The following is a 16,970-nucleotide window of genomic DNA, read 5'->3' on the forward strand; positions in this document are numbered from 1 at the left end:
AATATCATACAATCATAAAACCCCAATAATGATAGCAACATGACTGTACCACATTCATCAGTGTTTCTGAACCTCAGCCATTTTAAGATATGTGTGCTTCAACTCCCAGAATTCCCCAGCCAGCTGTGCTGGCTGGGGAATTCTGGGAGTTGAAGCACACATATCTTAAAATGGCTGAGGTTCAGAAACACTGACATACATCACGATCCTCTTGTGTCTTTGACAGAATCCCAGCCCAAGCAAGATCATTACTTGATGCCTGAAGACCACATGTGAGCACCGTCTTCTATTCCTTTCATTAGCTTAAAGATGCCCTCTTAGCCAAGCATCTTTGGGCTTCTGGTGGACTTACCTCAGTGAGCCGTTGCAGGTGTTCAGGGACATCGTTTGGTGAAATGAATGCACTTTGATCTGTCCTGCAAAACAGGAAGTGGAGAAGCAGAGAATCAGAGACCCCTCAGCCAACCAACATAACTGGGGCCATTAAATGAACCCATTTATGGATTTTTGCATTAACTCTTTAAAAGCAGATGTAGGAGACAGAGGGATCCACTCAAAAAAATCTTGGAGTGGAATGTTGGGCGATAGAAAATGAATGTTATTTCCTGAACCTCTTTAATGCATCTAAAAATAAAGGTAAAGGTTCCCCTCGCACACATGTGCTAGTGGTTCCTGGCTCTAGGGGGCGGTGCTCATCTCTGTTACCAAGCTGAAGAGATAGCGCTGTCTGTAGACATCTCCGTGGTCATGTGTCCGGTATAACTAAACGCCGAAAGCGCGCGGAACACTGTTCCCTTCCCAACAAAGTGGTCCCTATTTTTCTACTTGCATTTTTACATGTTTTCGAACTGCTAGGTTGGCAGAAGCTGGGACAAGGAACGGGAGCTCACTCTGTTACGTGGCGCTAGGGATTCAAACTGCCGAACCGCCGACCTTTCTGATCGACAAGCTCAGCTTCTTAGCCTCTGAGCCACCACGTCCCAACCTTAATGCATCTACAGACCTTAAACGGTACAGGATAATAAACACCAGCACAAATAGGCTGAAAAACAGCTTCTATCCCAGGGCAGTAACTCTTTTGAATTCTGCTGTAGAGTGCAGTGTTTGTGTGGTGTCGGAGGGTTTTGGTTCAATGTGTGGAGGGTGAAGGATGTTTGTCTGTGTTTATTTTCCTGGTCACGATGTGCACTGAAGATGGTGTTTGATTTCATTGTACAAGGTGCAATGACAATAAAATAAAACTAAACCTTAAAAGTTTATAGAAATGTGTTCACTGTAATTATTCCTTATGTTATTAATCTAATCTTAATGAAGCTCCTACTCTTCAGTAATGTCATATATGAAGAATTATATATTGTAGGGAGGTGTTAATTAAAAGCAGTATGCCAATACTTTCCAAAACAAATGAACACCAGATAAACTGCACTTTGGATTAGAAACACCTCCACCAGCTAAAATTTGACCGTCTGATCTGCTTTGTGATTTCTTAATCCTCATTCTCTACCCTGTGAATCATATCCGGCCTGCTTCATCAGTAAGGAGGAAAAACCTTGGATGAATGAAAGGGAGGCCAGCTTTAACGGGGTAGGAAATCTGACATGAAACTGCACATTTCTTTTTCCTTAATTCTCACGTGATCACCCCACTCAGCTACATTTTATCCTCTCTAGCAGAGACAGGAATAGTGTCCTGAGCATTCCTGGTAGGCTAGTTTTCCAAATAGACATAGCTGAATAGACATGGACCACATGCTGGCTGGGGATTTTGGGAGCTGAAGTCCACGCATCTTCAAGTTACTAAGTATGAAAAACACTGGTTTATAACCGTGTGAGGTAGAATAAGCAAATCCCCTTCTAAACTTCCAGTTTAGGAATTTTAACATCTGCACTTTTGGAAAGTCTGTGTCTCTTTTCATGTTTTGCTAATATTTCTGACTTACTGTAACACTCCAAAAGCCCAGACTGTCTATTCGGATAGAAATCAAGATTTCCACCCTCTTCTTCCCTGACATATCATTATGCCTTCACATGATTTTCAAAGAAGATTATTTTTTCCCCCTTTTCATTCAGAGTTTTTTATACATGTATTTTTCTCTCAAGCACACAGTATCTCAGGCTCCAATGGAACAGGAGTCTCTGTTTCTTGGAGAAGACCATGGAACAGGAGTCTCTGTTTCTTTCTTTTCCAGATTTCTCTCCAATTTCATATTTCTGTGTGGAAACCTACAAAGAACATAATACATCACCTCGTCTGAATATGAAATTGGAGAGAAATCTGGAAAAGAAAGAAACTGTTGTGGTTCGCTGGGAGCCGGTGCAGAAGGCAGCAGAATCAGACAGTGAGGAAGAAAGGGGACCAGTCAGGGAGTCTGGAGAGGACTTGGACGAGGGTCCTGCAATCCGATGCAGAGATGGGGCCAGGACCATCTGGGAGTGGGGTGCTGACTCTGGAGCCTTTGGAGTCTGGCAGCAGCGAGGCAGAGGACCCAGGGGAGCCTGTTCCCAGTGTGTATGTGCACAGAGCTGCTAGAAGGCAAGAGCAGCTAAGACAAAAGGGTGACTCAGGAGTAAGGCTCGGAGGTGATTGACCCATAAGGGATAAAAGTCAGGCCAAGATGATGACATCTTTGCAGGAAGCAAAGCAGTTCAATTAGATTCCGAGTCCTTCTTGAAGCTCTGTGTACTCTGGTCATTTTTTTCTGATACTTTGGATGGGTTCTGTTATAATTACTTTGGTGACTTCTGTTTTTGGCAGCATTCCCCAGCACTGACAAGTGTGGGCTTATCTTAGGAACTGTGTATTCTGGTTGGAAAATGAAAGTAATTCCCAGTATTGCATTAAAACAGGTTTTGCGTTTCAAACAAGCTTGTGTTTCAGTACATTTGACGAACCTGGGTCAGAAGAGAAACACAGACTCCTGTTCCATGGACTTCTCTGTTACAACTGGAGCCTGAGACACTGTGTGGTGTGTGTGGATGGATGGATGGATGGATGGATGGATGGATGGATGGATAGATAGATAGATAGATAGATAGATAGATAGATAGATAGATAGATAGATAGATAGATAGATAGATAGATCGACAGGCAGGCAAGCAGGCAGGCAGGCATGCAGGCAGGGAAAGAAAGAAAGAAATACAGACAGACAGACAGACAGACAGACAGACAGAGGCAGGCAGTGGCGGGATTCAAATAATTTAACAACCGGTTCTTTGCCCTAATGATTTCTTCCAACAACCAGTTCACCAAACTGCTCAGAAACTTAACAACCGGTTCTCCCGAAGTAGTGCAAACTGGCTGAATCCCACCACTCTGTGTGTGTCTGTGTCTGTGTGCACACACACACACACACACACACACACACACCACATATAAATCAGCCCCTGTTTTTTGTCCCCAGAAGCTACCCAGACTCGAAAAGGAATACCTGGGTTGAAACTTGAGAGCTGTTTCCTGGTATCTGAGCGTTACATTCTCGGCGTATTCAGCAGCTGAGGTCGCCGTTTTCTTCTGACACTCTGAGAGCCAAGACCCCGCATTTCCCATCTCCTATTCAAAGAGGGAGGGGCAAAATAAAACTACATTCGAGTAATTGGGAGCCAGACTGATGTGGACCATCTATTTTAGGAGGGGGCGGGAGGGGGTAAATGAAACAGGGAGAGGAAGAAAAGAAAGAAGACGAAGAGGGAAGTCAAAAATTCATCTTCTCCTGCTTAGTCCAGGAAGTCCTCAAATTACAACCATTCCTTTAGTGACAGTTCAAAAAAAATGACTTATGAACGTTTTTCATCCAACCGTTGCAAACCGTATAGTCACATGATCCAATTCAGGTGCTGGGCAACTGACTCATACTTATGACAGTGGCGGTATCCTGGAGCCATGTGATCACCTTCTGACAAGCAATGAGGAAGCCAGGTTCGCTTAACAAAGGTGTGACTAATTCAACAGCTTCGGTGGTTGGCGTAACAACTGCCTCAAGAAAAGCTGTAAAGCGGGTCTAAAACCTGCTTAAGGACCATCTTGCTTAGCGACAGAAATTTTGGGCTCCATTGAGGTCATAAGTCGAGGACTGCCTGTATAAATATGAAGACAACAACGTGGTGATGGGGTGGTGGTGGGACCCTGTGTCAGTGCATTCTTGCATACAACACAAGGGCTTGTTTGCTCCTCACCATGTCCTTCAGAACCTTTGCAGTCATTAAAACAGGGATCTCCAACCTTGGCCATTTTAAGACTTGTGGACTTCAACTCCCAGAGTTCCTCAGCCAGCTGGCTGAGGAATTCTGGGAGTTGAAGTCCACAAGTCTTAAAGGGTTGTGGTTCGCCGGCAGCAGGTGCGGATGGCTGAGGTCTCGGAGAGTGAGGACTCATATGAGGGGCCTGCGTGTGAGGCAGGGATGGGGCCAGGACCATCAGGGAGTGGAATGCTGCCTTTGGATATTGGGGAGGCTGGCAGCAGTGATGAAGAAACCCCCGAGGAGCACGCACGCACACAGGACTGCTCAAAGGAAAGAGCAGCTGCTGCAGCACAGGTGACTCAGGAGTAAGGCTGCAAAGTAATGGCCCCTCACATAAGAGAATAAAAGCCAGCTGAGAAACCGAAGTTCTTTGCAGGAAGCAAATAAGTTTTTGCATTCAAGCCTCGTGGACGTTTGGAATATCTTGGTTGGTGTTTGGAGAATCTTTGTGTTTGAAATACTTCTTGGCAACTTTATCTACTGTTCTTGGCAGCCTTGAACAACCTTGGCAAGGCTCATTCTTATCAGAGACAATTAGTTTGAAACAGCCTTTTAACCAGGAAGGAACAGAATTCGTAAAGAATTATTAAAAAGTTTTTCTTTTACCTCTGCTTGGTGTTTGTTTCCTTGGAACAAGGTTTGGGTCAGAACATAAAGTTGCTAAGGTTGGAGACCCCTGCATTAAAATATTGTTTTTCCAAATTTGCTCAGGTCTTTTTTGAAGCCATCTGCATGATCAATCAAATCAATCAAAAAAAATCTGAGGGCAGCATGACATCCTGACGTTTGGCATTTAACAGCGGGAATCGTTTTTTCCCTCCCTCCTCTGTCTAACTTAAGATATTTCGGTTCGCCTTGCCCACACACTTGCAAAGTATCTCTTCACAGCCATATGGGTACCACAATTTTTGTATGACAGGAAGCTTGAGACTTTGAAGAAAGTATATGCTTCTCCCGATATTAAATTCTGGGCTTTTTCCAAGTTTTTCCTCTCAGTATCCTATTGTCAACTCATAAAACATTCCTATGCCTGTTTTAGTAGTTGCCATAAAAAGGGGGAAAGGGAAGGAAATCTGGAAGAGTAGTGCAGCTGTTTGAAAGCAAAAAATACATTCCAAGTCTTATTGTTAAAAGATTGTAACTAAACTACCAGAGCTTTTGCCTGCGAATATATTTAATTGGAGAATGTGATTGATGACACCCAGCCTATGAACGTGGTCAATTGGAGAATTTGGTTGATGAGACACCCAGGAGGAAGGCGGGAAACAGGGTCACAGGGGACTGTAAATTATGTATGCAGGAGTTGGCTTCATACAGGGCAGTACCAGTAGACCGTCTCTAATAAGTCCTTTGAAGGTTTTTGAAAGTTGGCTCAAGAATCATGATTTAATTAGGGTGATTGCTGGATTCCTGACAGCTGTGCTTCAGAAAGAGCACTCTTTGCTCCATCCACCTAGAACAGGAGTGTCAAACTCAGTTTCATTGAAGGCTGCATCAGGGTTGGGGAGGGACTGGGGGGGGCATGGCCAGGTTGACGTCACTCGTGTTGGGGTTGGGGGGAGCAACTGCGGTTCTCCAAGCACTCTGCCAGTGAAAATGGGCTCCCAAGCTCCGTTTTCGGCCGTGACAACCTCCTGCAGACCTCTGCCAGCAAAAACAGAACTTGGGGGATGCATTTTTGACCATGATGGCTTCCAGCAGCCCTCTGCCAGCAAAAATGGAGCTCAGGGGGCCACACATCCCCCCCCAGGTCTGTTTTTACTGGCAGAGAGGTGCAGGAGGCCATCACAGCCCAAAATGGAGTCTGGGAGGGCCGTGCATGGTGGTGGGATTCAAAATTTTTTTATTACCGGTTCTGTGGGTGTGGCTTGGTGGGCATGGCAGAGGAAGGATACTGCAAAATCTCTAGTCAGAGGTGGTATTTACCGGTTGAACAAAATATGCAAAATTTCCACTACCGGTTCTCCAGAACTGGTCAGAACCTGCTGAATACCACCTCTGCCTCCCAAACTCTGTTTTCGCTGGCAGAGGCACTGCAGGCTGGTCCTTTGATGCTTCCAGGGCAGCCCTGCAGGCCAGATCTAAACACTCCGTGTGTGATGACCTGGGGCGTGGCAGAAAAGCAACGAAGTCACAAAAGTAGATCAAGTCCCCTTAATACCTCCAACTTGGCCCCCAATGTCCAATTATCATCAGCTGGAGAAAAAAACTCTCCCAAGAACAGTTTTTAAAGGGAAGAAATTCAGTCTGAATCCAAAGTACATATAAATTATAATTATAAATAAAAACCAACACAAACCACGCTGCAATAATTAACGAGACAAGGCAGGATAAGGAATTGCAGACGTCAAAAGATAACGAAACACATACAGTTGAGAGGACACCGGAACCCAGATAAGACTTGACAAAGAAAGATAATTCACACTTTGCTTCCAGCAAGGTACTGTGCACAAATGCCCTTTTTAAATCCTATTGTCCCAGCTGCAGCTAATGAAGGGAATCAGGGCCCTTTTCTCCCCTGTAACTCATGTTGCTCCCTTCTCCATTCCTCCCTGTGTGCCCTAGAATGAAGAGGAGGTGGCCCTGAGTCTTCCTCTGAATGCCCAGCCAGACAGTGCCCTTCCCCAGTTTCTTCCACAGCCACTCGAGCCATACTTCAACTCCCTGTCAGCTGTTCAATCTCCCCCCACCCCCGAATCAGATTCCAACAGGGGCATGACACTGTGGTCCGATTGAGTTTGACACCTCTGACCTACAACTTCTTCACATCAGTTTTAACGCCAAGGCAGAACTGAAAGAAGTCAAATCCTCCCAGTACACAAGAGATTGTATCCCACACCACAACAGCCAAACTCCCCATTCCTGGGATCTTATAGGACTGCTTCTGACAATGGCATAAGTTTCAGAGAGATACTGATGGGACGACAACTGCTGGAAAGGTCAACTCACCCCGTAACAGTTGGAAATGGCATTTTGTGTTGCATGGTAGGAAAGGCTAAGAAAGAATAGCTGTCATCAGTCTCTCTCCTTCACTTCAGAGGTGGTATATTCAGCAGGTTCTGACCAGTTCTGGAGAACCAGTAGTGGAAATTTTGAGTAGTTCGTTGAACCGGCCAATACCACCTCTGACTGGCCCCACCAAGCCATCTCTTCTCTGCCTCCCATTGAATCCCAGCTGATCAGTTGGGTCTTCTTTGGTTGCCCTGCACAGGAGAACGGAGCTGGAAAGCAGGTTAGTGGGGTGGGGAGGGAATGGGGATTTTACAGTATCCTTCCCCTGCCACGCCCTCCAAGCCACATCCACAGAACCAGTAGTAATAAATTTGAAGCCCACCACTGCTTCACTTGGCTAACAAAAGACAACAAGCTCCTTGAATCACAACTTTAAAAAGCAAGAAAGATTAAAAACTGTATATGGCCATGCTAACAGCAATTTAAACATGAACAGAATTGGTACAGAAAGAAAGAAAGCATGGCATCTTTTTTGCCAAGTTTGTTTTCTCAGATACTTCCCACAACTAGCCTTACTAGGAAAATTTACAATCTACACACACACACACACACACACAAAATCAGAATCCCTGCTCAGGATCTTCCACCCAGGAGAAAAACCTGCTGCGTACCTACAGAAGAAAAGAGACTAAAATGTCCACCCACATACAAAGCCAATGTCCAACCTGTCCAGTCCCAAAATGTCTGCAAATACCTTGTAATATTAATGATTTGTTTTTTTAAAAAAAATGTCCCCATCTAATCCCAATTGATCTGGAACGCTTGAAGATGACATTATCTTTATTTTCAGGGTTTATTTCAGGGTTTTTAGCTGCATTTACTGTACAGTGACCCACCTACTCCCAGGCTGGAGGACACCAGCCAATCTTAGAAATAAAAATATAATCCAGAGGCTTTTCTTGGATTACTGATAAAATTCCAGCAAATACCTGCAAGCAAATTACCTGATTTTCTTCACGGGTTTTCCCATTTTCTGCTTTTGGAATGGATGTAGGCTTTCTGGATTTTAAGTTCCCCATGCCAACTCTTAGAATGCCATCGCAGGGTGTTGCCTTGTCTTGAAACAGTTCCTCACTTTCCTCTAAGACTACAGATTTGTCTGGGTAGTTTTCCTTGTTTTCATCTCTGTGGGGGAAAAGGATCAATAAAAGCACATCTTAAAAAGCACTCTGAAGAATTTTAAGCCAGTAAAACAGAGAGCAAAATGGTAGTGCTCAAAAGCAACACATCGATCCCCAAGCTTATCTGAAAAATACAAGTTTCCCTTTTCGTTTCTCCTAAATAAACCTTCCCATCAAAATCACCAAGCCAAAAATAAAGTTTCTTTGTATACCATCACTTTTTACACAGAGGGTAAGAAATCCAGCCCTAATCCCAGACTTCAAAACTACTTAACTACTACAGCCAACTGATTCAAGTTTGCCAGATAAAAAATAATAATTCCCCAGGGTATGTGATTTTGGAAAACAGTATGATTTCACCCTCCAGGCCTGGAGCTCAGCCTGAATGGTCATCCAGGCCAACAGCAATAGCACTATATCACTTTGTTCAGATTCAGCCTATTGCGCCCAATAATCTGGGTCCTCATTTTACCGACCTCGGAAGGAGGGAAGGTTGACTCAAACCTTGAGCCAGTCAGGATCGAACTCCAGACTGTGGGTGGAGTTAGCCTGCAATACTGCATTCTAAGCAAATGTTAGAATGGAACCAGGGCTCCACAGCTCCATGCCTTGGGAATGTCTTCCCATTCGTGACCTCGGTTGCCAGGTTCATCTCTCTTTGGACAAGGTTCCAATCCATTTTGTGTTGGAAAATTGCAGATTAGATAGATGATAGATAGATAGATAGATAGATAGATAGATAGATAGATAGATAGATAGATAGATAGATAGATATAGATGTTGTGGCTCCGGGCTTGGATTCAGCTCCTGTGACTGATATGAGTTCAAGTGAGGAGGACATGGCAGAAAAATATGAGCCGGCATGGCTCAGTGATTGGACTGGTAACCAGGATGAGGAGATGGACGTGACAAAGGAAGACAGACCTGATGTATTAGAATTGTCAGGACCTTTGACCTCCTCTGGTTCCTTATCTGATCAACAGCCGGGAATGGCTGACAGGGAAGTTTTGAGAGAGTCTTCTAGTGGAGATGAGAACTTGGAAAATTTGTGGTTAAATGTAAGGAACAGAAGACGGTTGAGAAGGCAAAATCAGCTGGAACGAAGGAGGAGGGCGAGTCAGTAAATTAGCACGTTGCCTCAATGAGTATAAAAGGACACAGCTGGGCTAGTACAATTTGCCAGGAACAAAGTGACTTATTGAGTGAGGACGTTACAGCAAGAAGCTCTGAGACTTGAGATTTATTGCCAGGACTGGTTTGCCGGACAGAGTAAAGATTTATGCTGTGGATTGAGATTCCTACCAGCCGTTATCTTGTAAGACTTCTTTCTGTTTGATTTAATTGTGAAACGGCTGCTTTCTGTTTTGTTCATTTGAATTTTGAAGGGGGGTCATAACAGATGATAGATAGATAGATAGATAGATAGATAGATAGATAGATAGATAGATAGATAGATGAAAAATAGATAGATAGATAGATAGATAGATAGATAGATAGATAGATAGGTAGAGATAGATAGATAGATAGATAGATAGATAGATAGATAGATAGATAGATAGACAGATGAAAAATAGATAGATAGATAGATAGATAGATAGATAGATAGATAGATAGATAATAAATAGATAGATAAGTAGATAGATAGATGATAGATAGATAATAGATAGATAGATAGATAGATAGATAGATAGATAGATAGATAGATAGATAGATAGATAGATAGAAGAAAGAGAGACAGTGATATGAGAGAGAGAGAGAGACAGAGACAGACACACACAGAGAGAGACAGACAGAGAGAGAGAGATAGACAGATAAGAGAGATAGACAGATAGACAGAAAGAGTTGCAGAGCTGGTATTCAGTGGGTTCTGACCAGTTCTGGAGAAGCAGTAGTGGAAATTTTGAGTAGTTCGGAGAACCAGCAAATACCACCTCTGACTGGAGATTTTACAGTATCCTTCCCCTGCCACGCTCACCAAGCTACGCCCACACTTTGCTGGCTGAGGAATTCTGGGAGATGAAGTCCACAAATCTTAAAATTGCTAAGGTTGGAGGCCCCTGTTATAGAGCAAGTGCCTGGGTTTTCACAATCTCACTGCCAGATAATCACATGCCCAAACTATTCCTAACTATTTGTGTTGGCAGCAAAGTAATATTGGAAAAGGTACTACAATTCAGGCTTGCAAACACTCTGGCACACACTTTGCACAGGAGGAAGCCTCCGCAGGCAGAATATCATTGACCGTAGCTGCGTGAGACACTGGAGAGTAAAATAGGTCACACTGGTAACCAGAGCAAATTGTCTACTGACATCTCCAGTAAGTTCTCCCCATCTGCTCTTCAGCCCTACCACATGGAAAGGCTTATCAAAGGGATAACTCGATCGGTGAGTAGGAAGGGACTCTCAATGTGCCAGCTGCACAATCAGTAGAAAAACGAGGTGGGGAATTTTCCTGCAGATTTTTTGGGGGGATTTTCCCAGGGTCTCTGCTGCTTTCTGCAGAGACCCTGGGAAAATGTCAGCAAGCCCCCATCAGTCAAAATTCATATTAGTGGTCCATGGGATTTAAAATTATGAGTTTGGTGGTCCCTGAGGTCCAAAAGGTTGGCGACCCCTGTCCTAGTCCAACCCACTCCCCACACAAGAAACCCTATACCATTCCAGACAAGTGGCTGTCCAGTCTCTTCTTAAAAGATGCTTCAGTGATGAAGCACCCACAACCTCTGGTTGATTGTTCTCACTGTTCTCATTCGACTGGCTGATTGTTCTCACTGTCAGGACCAACTTCGATACAAATCCCACCCCAGACATGTCAATACCTAAACCACTTTGCCAGTTCTGAGAATTCCTAAGGGGCTTTTTCTTGAAAATTTCTGGGAATGTTGTCAAGATCTACTTCATTGCCATGAGCATCAGAAGTTTGGGCTTAGCTTTTATTAGAGATCGTATGGTTAATCTCAGCTGTACTAGATTGCTTTCCTCAAACTTCCATTGCACCTTTTAATGCCCACAACATCCTGCTTTTAATTATTGGATTTATTCTCATACTGACCATTCCTTTACTTATGCACACACTTATTTTGTTTCCATGGTTACAGGGGGTCTTGAGGTGGGCAGAAAATATCTGGTTATGTGTAGACTTTTACTTAGCTGTTTATGGGTTTTAACTCTGAGGCTATTCTAGCTATAATATTTTTAGATCTTGAGCTCAATGCAAAAAGAACGCCCTTTCTTTGTTTCTATCCCTGTTCTGACCCAGGCTTTGTAAACTGTAATCACACACAAACTTATTTTAAAACAAGACTTATTTTATTGCAATGTTGGGAATTGTTTTCATTCTCAGCCACAATTAATCTCAAACAGTCCCCCAAGATAAGCACGCACCTTTCAGTTCTGTGAAGTGCTGCCAAAAGCAGAAATATCAAATGAACTAGAAAAGAAACCAACCAAAGTACACAGAGCTTCAAGGATGACTCTGAACCGATCGAACTACTTTGCTTCCTGCAAAGGTTTTGTCATCTTGGCCTGACTTTTATCCCTTATGGGAGGGGCAATCACCTCCCAGCCTTACTCTTGAGTTGCCCCTTTTGTTTCAGCTGCTCTTGCCTTCTAGCAGCTCTGTGCACATGCGCACTGGGAACAGGCTCCCCTTGTCCCTCTACCTCGCTCCTGCCAGACTCCAAAGGCTCCAAAGGCAGCACCCAACTCCCAGATAGTCCTGGCCCCATTCCTGCATCAGACACAGGACCCTCGTCCGAATCCTCTCCAGACTCCTGGACTAGTCCCCATTCTTCCCCACTGTCCGATTCCACTGCCGTCTGCACAACAATCCTTTCCTCCTCCTGTTTCTGGAGTTTAAAATGTTTCCCAGAATTCCCAGTCTCCAAAGGGAACATTTGTTCTCATATTCTCCACTCTTCCTTATACTTCAAAGAGCGTATGACATACACAACATACACTCTGGGCACAGTTTAGTCCACTGTCTGTCCTCACCTTCTTCTGTGTGGAAGGCTTAATTCCTGAGGTTCAATCTAGGGTAGAACTTCATGGACCCATTAAAGATGGTTTTGCACCCCTGAAATTTTCAAGCATCTATCAGGCCAGAAATCCCAGCCTCTACCTCTTCTTCCTCTGACTCTGTTGTAAAAGATATTACTATAGATTAGTTTCCCGACCCAGTCAACTATTTTTATTTTATGTACAGCCTCTTGGCAAAGTCAAAGTCTTGATCAAAGAGTTGAAGATTCTACTTTGGTCAAAGTAAACTGGAAATGCATTATGCGTCTGTCCCACTTCCGTAACAAGTCCCTCTGGGTTGGGATGGTGAAATATATCAGTCTGCATTATACAGGAGTCCACAGGCTCCTATAAAAGCAGGCATGTTGTAGTTCTTACCTGTTTAACTGGGCTTCCCATGCAAGTCCCAGAGATGGGCTTGTTAACGATGTAGCCTTAGGCTCAAAATAGCTATGTCCTTTGATCCTGCCACAAATCTGATTTTTTTTTCCCTTCATTAAAAACTAAAACATCAGGGATAAATATATCTCCCGAATGCTGTTCTTGATATGTCCCAGATTCCAGAAGTGTTTAAATTTTAATATAATAGAAGCTATGAATTAGACCTTGGCCGACAGTTCAGTTTTCAGTTTTTCACAAATTTTTAAGCAGTGCCAAGAGACTGACTCCTTTCTTGCGATTTTTAAATCCTTCTTATGAAAATGGAATCATAAGCCTTTCTACAACCCTTGCTTTTCCTCAGCAACTCATTGGCTTCATGGGTCCTAAATAAAGTTGCGAGCTCATCACTTCCATTCACCATCCCCCATTTTGGCTTAGAAGCAAAAATGAATCACCAAAAAGACTGTTGCCTAACTTTTCCAATTTCCTCGAAAGCATTTCTACTTTCCTCAACCAAAATAACTAATTGGGTGCAGCTACCAAAAGTGGCAATATATTTTATATAATATAGATTATATTCCCCCAACACAATTTTTACATAACTTCAATTAGTGTGATGAAGTTTTAAGGGCGGTTTTAGTATCTTGTGCTATTTGTAGAGTCAATTCTGAATTAGAACAGATTTTAAAGGATGTTGAAGTTATGTAGAAAATTTTTGGGGGGGATATGGCCTGGCCAGAGCCATTGTGGCTCAAACCCCCTCCCTCTTCAATAAGGAGAAAATGAGTGTGATGTGTGGATTATAATAAGTCTGAAGAAAGGGATTTTAACTGCAGAGGATTCTGGAGCTCAAGGGAAGTCATCAAAATCTTATTCACAGGATTTTGTGTGTCTTTATTCCATAGTTCTACCTAATCAAGCATAGGAAGTCCTCAGTTAGATATAATCCCTGTAAGATTCTCAGAGCGTTTTTTTAAAAAAATATCAAAAGCTTCCATAGGAGAGACCAAGCTGGGTTTGAAGGAGGGGTCAAATGCATCATTAGTCTTGAGTGCCTTTGCCTCCACAGAGAGACTTAGTCCAGCTCAGCTTGGAATATGGGGTGGTTTGTAGGGTTGTTTTTTTTGTGTGTGTGTGTGTGTGTAATGAACTTCTGAACTTAAAGTTTCCCTCACTTGCCATGAGCCTGGTTGGGCAGCTGTTGTGTGCACTGGCAGGAAGTTTCTAAATAATAAAAAAGGTCCCCCAGGAGAGACAAAGGCATAAAACATCTACGGCATTTTATCTAAGGCCACAGTGGGGAGATTAACCCTTTCCCTGTGCTATTCCAAGATTGATTAACAAGCACACACACACACCCTAAAAATCAAGATTTCTATATTTGGGGCACTTGAAAATATAACATTCCCATGTTGGGATCAATAGCATCTTGGACCAAGGCAGGAAGTCGGGAACAAGATCTTCAAAGGAAACGCTTCAGCTCTTTCCGACTCCTTCCAACAACAAATTAGCAAACGAATTTTGAAAGAAAATGGGAAGGCTGGTAAGAGTTCAAGTCAGAAGCTTGTGCAGAAACTTCTTGGATTTAGTCTTCTTCCTCGGCACGTGAAAAGCTTTGACAGACATTTAAGGAAAGGCAACCGAGCATCGCCCAGGAGCTAAGGTGGGGGGGTAAGGCATTCACCAACCGAGGACAATGCTTCAGGGAGACTGACATTAAACCTGGATGTTGTGTTCAGTAACCACAGTCGATGCCTTAGGCAGCCCCAGGCTGCGGCCACCCGCCTTGCCCTGTTTCCTGAGAACATCCACTGGGATTTCTGGAAAGTGGCTTTCAACCCAGCTCCATATTCAGAAAGGAGGATTAATTGCTTCCTTTCCACATCAATGTTCCTAATTGGACCCTGCGGTGGAAAAAACCAGGTAAGGAGACCAGGAAGATCTCGAATCCAGCCCAAGGCCTGCCCTGCCCTTTGGGGTCCTCCTGCCCCACCCGCTCCCTTGGGCCTGGCCACAGCCACAGGGCCCCAACACACATGTCGTTAAGTGAGAGGCTGCCTCTGGACGCAGAGGTTGTCCCATGGGGATGCGGGCAGGGCTTCAGCCCCAGGTGGGCCGGGGGTGGTTTGAGTGACGGGGCTTCTTTCCTCCCCGACTCCCGTTTTCCAGATTCCTCTACACAAATGCCTAGCCACGAAAAGGAGGCAGCCCATTTGATCCTGCAGGAAACCATCTTTTCTCTCCTTTGCGCTTCTCGTTCCCCAAAAAGGAGCAAACGCGTTTCTTCCGCAGCATCTCTCGTCCCCCATCATCACCACGAGAGGTGCCTCCTTCGGCTGAAGCCCCCCCCCCCGTCCTCTTTTCCAGGCTCCTGCAACGTTGTCGGAGCTGGACAGACTGATGGAGAGAGACGCCATGCGCCCTTCGGCTGCGGAAGGACCCTGGACAGCGGCCATTGCCCACCTCACCCCCTTCCTCCCCGCCCCCGATTCTTCTCGGGTCAGGAAACGGGACCTGAAGGGAGCCGTCCCGAGTTACGACGGCCAACGTCCCTCCCAATGAATCGCTTCTTCTTCCTTCCCTTCCCCTCCCGCTCCCCCGAGCTCCTCCGGTCCCGCGACAAAGCCAGAGCCTGCCCAGAACTTCCCGCCCCCTCCTCCGGCTCCGCTCTGGGTCCCCCAGAGGCAATCTATCTCCTTCAGCTCCGCTCCTGGGTCCCTCCGCAGCCCGGGCCGACCCCCCACCCTCTCCGTCCCCGGAGACTCTCCATCTCTCCCGCCCTACCCACCAGGCTCCTGGCCGACCGAGCAAGGCCGCTCTCTGCCACCCACCCACCCCCGTCTCCCCTGCCTCCCCGTGCGCCCCCGCTTCGCCCGGCCGCGGCACTTACTCGGGCAGCGCTGCGCTGCCGAAGCTCTGGGGCTGGACGCTGAAGCAGAAGCAGGAGAACATGGGCGCGGGCTCAGCGCGGCCGGCCGCCGCTGCTGCTGCCGCCGCCGCCGCCGCCGCCGCCTCTCCGGCTCCCTCTCCGCGCCGGCAGCCCAGCCAGAGGCATGGCCGGCCCCGGCAGAGCGAGGCTTTCACGCGGCGCTCGGCCAGCTCGCCCACCGGCGGCCCGGCCCTCGGCCGGCTCTGCACATGCTCCGCGTCCTCTCAGCCGCTGCTGCGGGGGAAGCGGGGGGGCGCCACGCCAGCCTCCCGCCGCCGCCGTCCCGGCCGGCCTCTCCCACCCAGGAGCCCGCGGAGTCGCCGCGGCGGAGGGGGCGCCCGCCAGCGCCGCCCGCCTGGGGCATCTGGCGGGGTCCGGGTCTTGCTCGAGCTCCTTGGGCTCCGGCCGGGCCTCGCGGGGAGGGGAGGGCCGGGCGAACCGCGGCGGCGGAGGGACGGAGGCGGCACTGCGCCAGCAAGGAGGGCCGCGCCCCGCCCGCGCTCCGGCAGCTACGAAGGGAAGGCGGGGGGGGGAGAGAGGCGGAGGCTCCGGTGCTGCCCGCAAGGAGGAACGGCACTCTTCACACACGCACACGCACACGCGCACACACCCCGCTGCAGCGCCCCCGGAGCCGGGAAAGGAGGCCGGAAAGCTCTGGTGGGCACCAGCAGCCACCCCCGCGTGCCAGGCTCCTTCGGGAGGGCAGCAGCGAGAGCCGGTTCCCAGGCTGGCTCTTCTTTCGGCGTGTCCCACCGAAGTGGCCCCGGGAGTTCCGAGGTTGCGGTGCCCAAGCCGGCTTGAAGGGCCTCCGAAGCCCCCTCCCCGAGCAGAGGCCGGGCGCTGTCCGCCACTAACGTGCTGAAGGCCGGGAACGGGAAAAGCCAAACTGAAGAGTAAACCCGCTCGGGATGGATTTAGGCCACCTCTGAAGCGGGTTAGAGCCGAGGTCGTGAGGACGTGTCCTCTACAAATGGTTCCTGGGACACCTTCATGCCAGAGTTCCTGGGAAGGCGAGGATGAACCCAGGTGGACACAGGGTTTCTACGGCTGACTCTGAAGCGGGTGAGGCTGCAAGATGCTGCCAATCGTTTCCGTGGAAAGAATCTGCCAGAAGTTAATAATCTGTGTCTGCTGAAAATAAAAAGAAAAGAGGGAAGAGGGTATTATATTAAAACCCTGTATGTTCAAAGGATTGATTCCAATGAGTTGGACCAACGCAAAGCTTTTCCAGGCTGGGTTGTCCCGACAGGTTGGACCACAAGTCCCTCTGAG

At 46.7% G+C, this 16,970-nt stretch overlaps 1 protein-coding gene across 8 annotated transcripts in view; it reads right to left on the reverse strand.

Annotated features, from left to right (window-relative positions):
* Positions 1 to 16,107, reverse strand: part of FAM13C (family with sequence similarity 13 member C) — a 48,091-nt gene extending 31,984 nt beyond the window's left edge. For 4 of the 8 annotated variants that reach the window (XM_087932257.1, XM_087932256.1, XM_087932255.1 and 1 more), the window contains exons 1-4: positions 15,660 to 16,107; positions 8,195 to 8,375; positions 3,428 to 3,549; positions 353 to 416 (exon numbers count right to left, since the gene is read on the reverse strand). In XM_087932257.1, the coding sequence (XP_087788383.1) occupies positions 353 to 416; positions 3,428 to 3,549; positions 8,195 to 8,375; positions 15,660 to 15,721 (429 nt within the window). In that variant the 5' untranslated portion in view covers positions 15,722 to 16,107. Of the gene's footprint in view, positions 1 to 352; positions 417 to 3,427; positions 3,619 to 8,194; positions 8,376 to 12,364; positions 13,884 to 15,659 lie in introns of those variants that run through there. The other 4 variants (XM_087932260.1, XM_087932259.1, XM_087932258.1 and 1 more) reach the window with 3 other exon arrangements.
* Between the last annotated feature and the right edge of the window lie 863 nt (positions 16,108 to 16,970).

The sequence above is a fragment of the Pseudonaja textilis genome, chromosome 4 (assembly GCF_049901715.1).
Source record: "Pseudonaja textilis isolate UNSWEBS1 chromosome 4, rPseTex1.2, whole genome shotgun sequence".
NCBI lineage: Eukaryota > Metazoa > Chordata > Lepidosauria > Squamata > Elapidae > Pseudonaja > Pseudonaja textilis.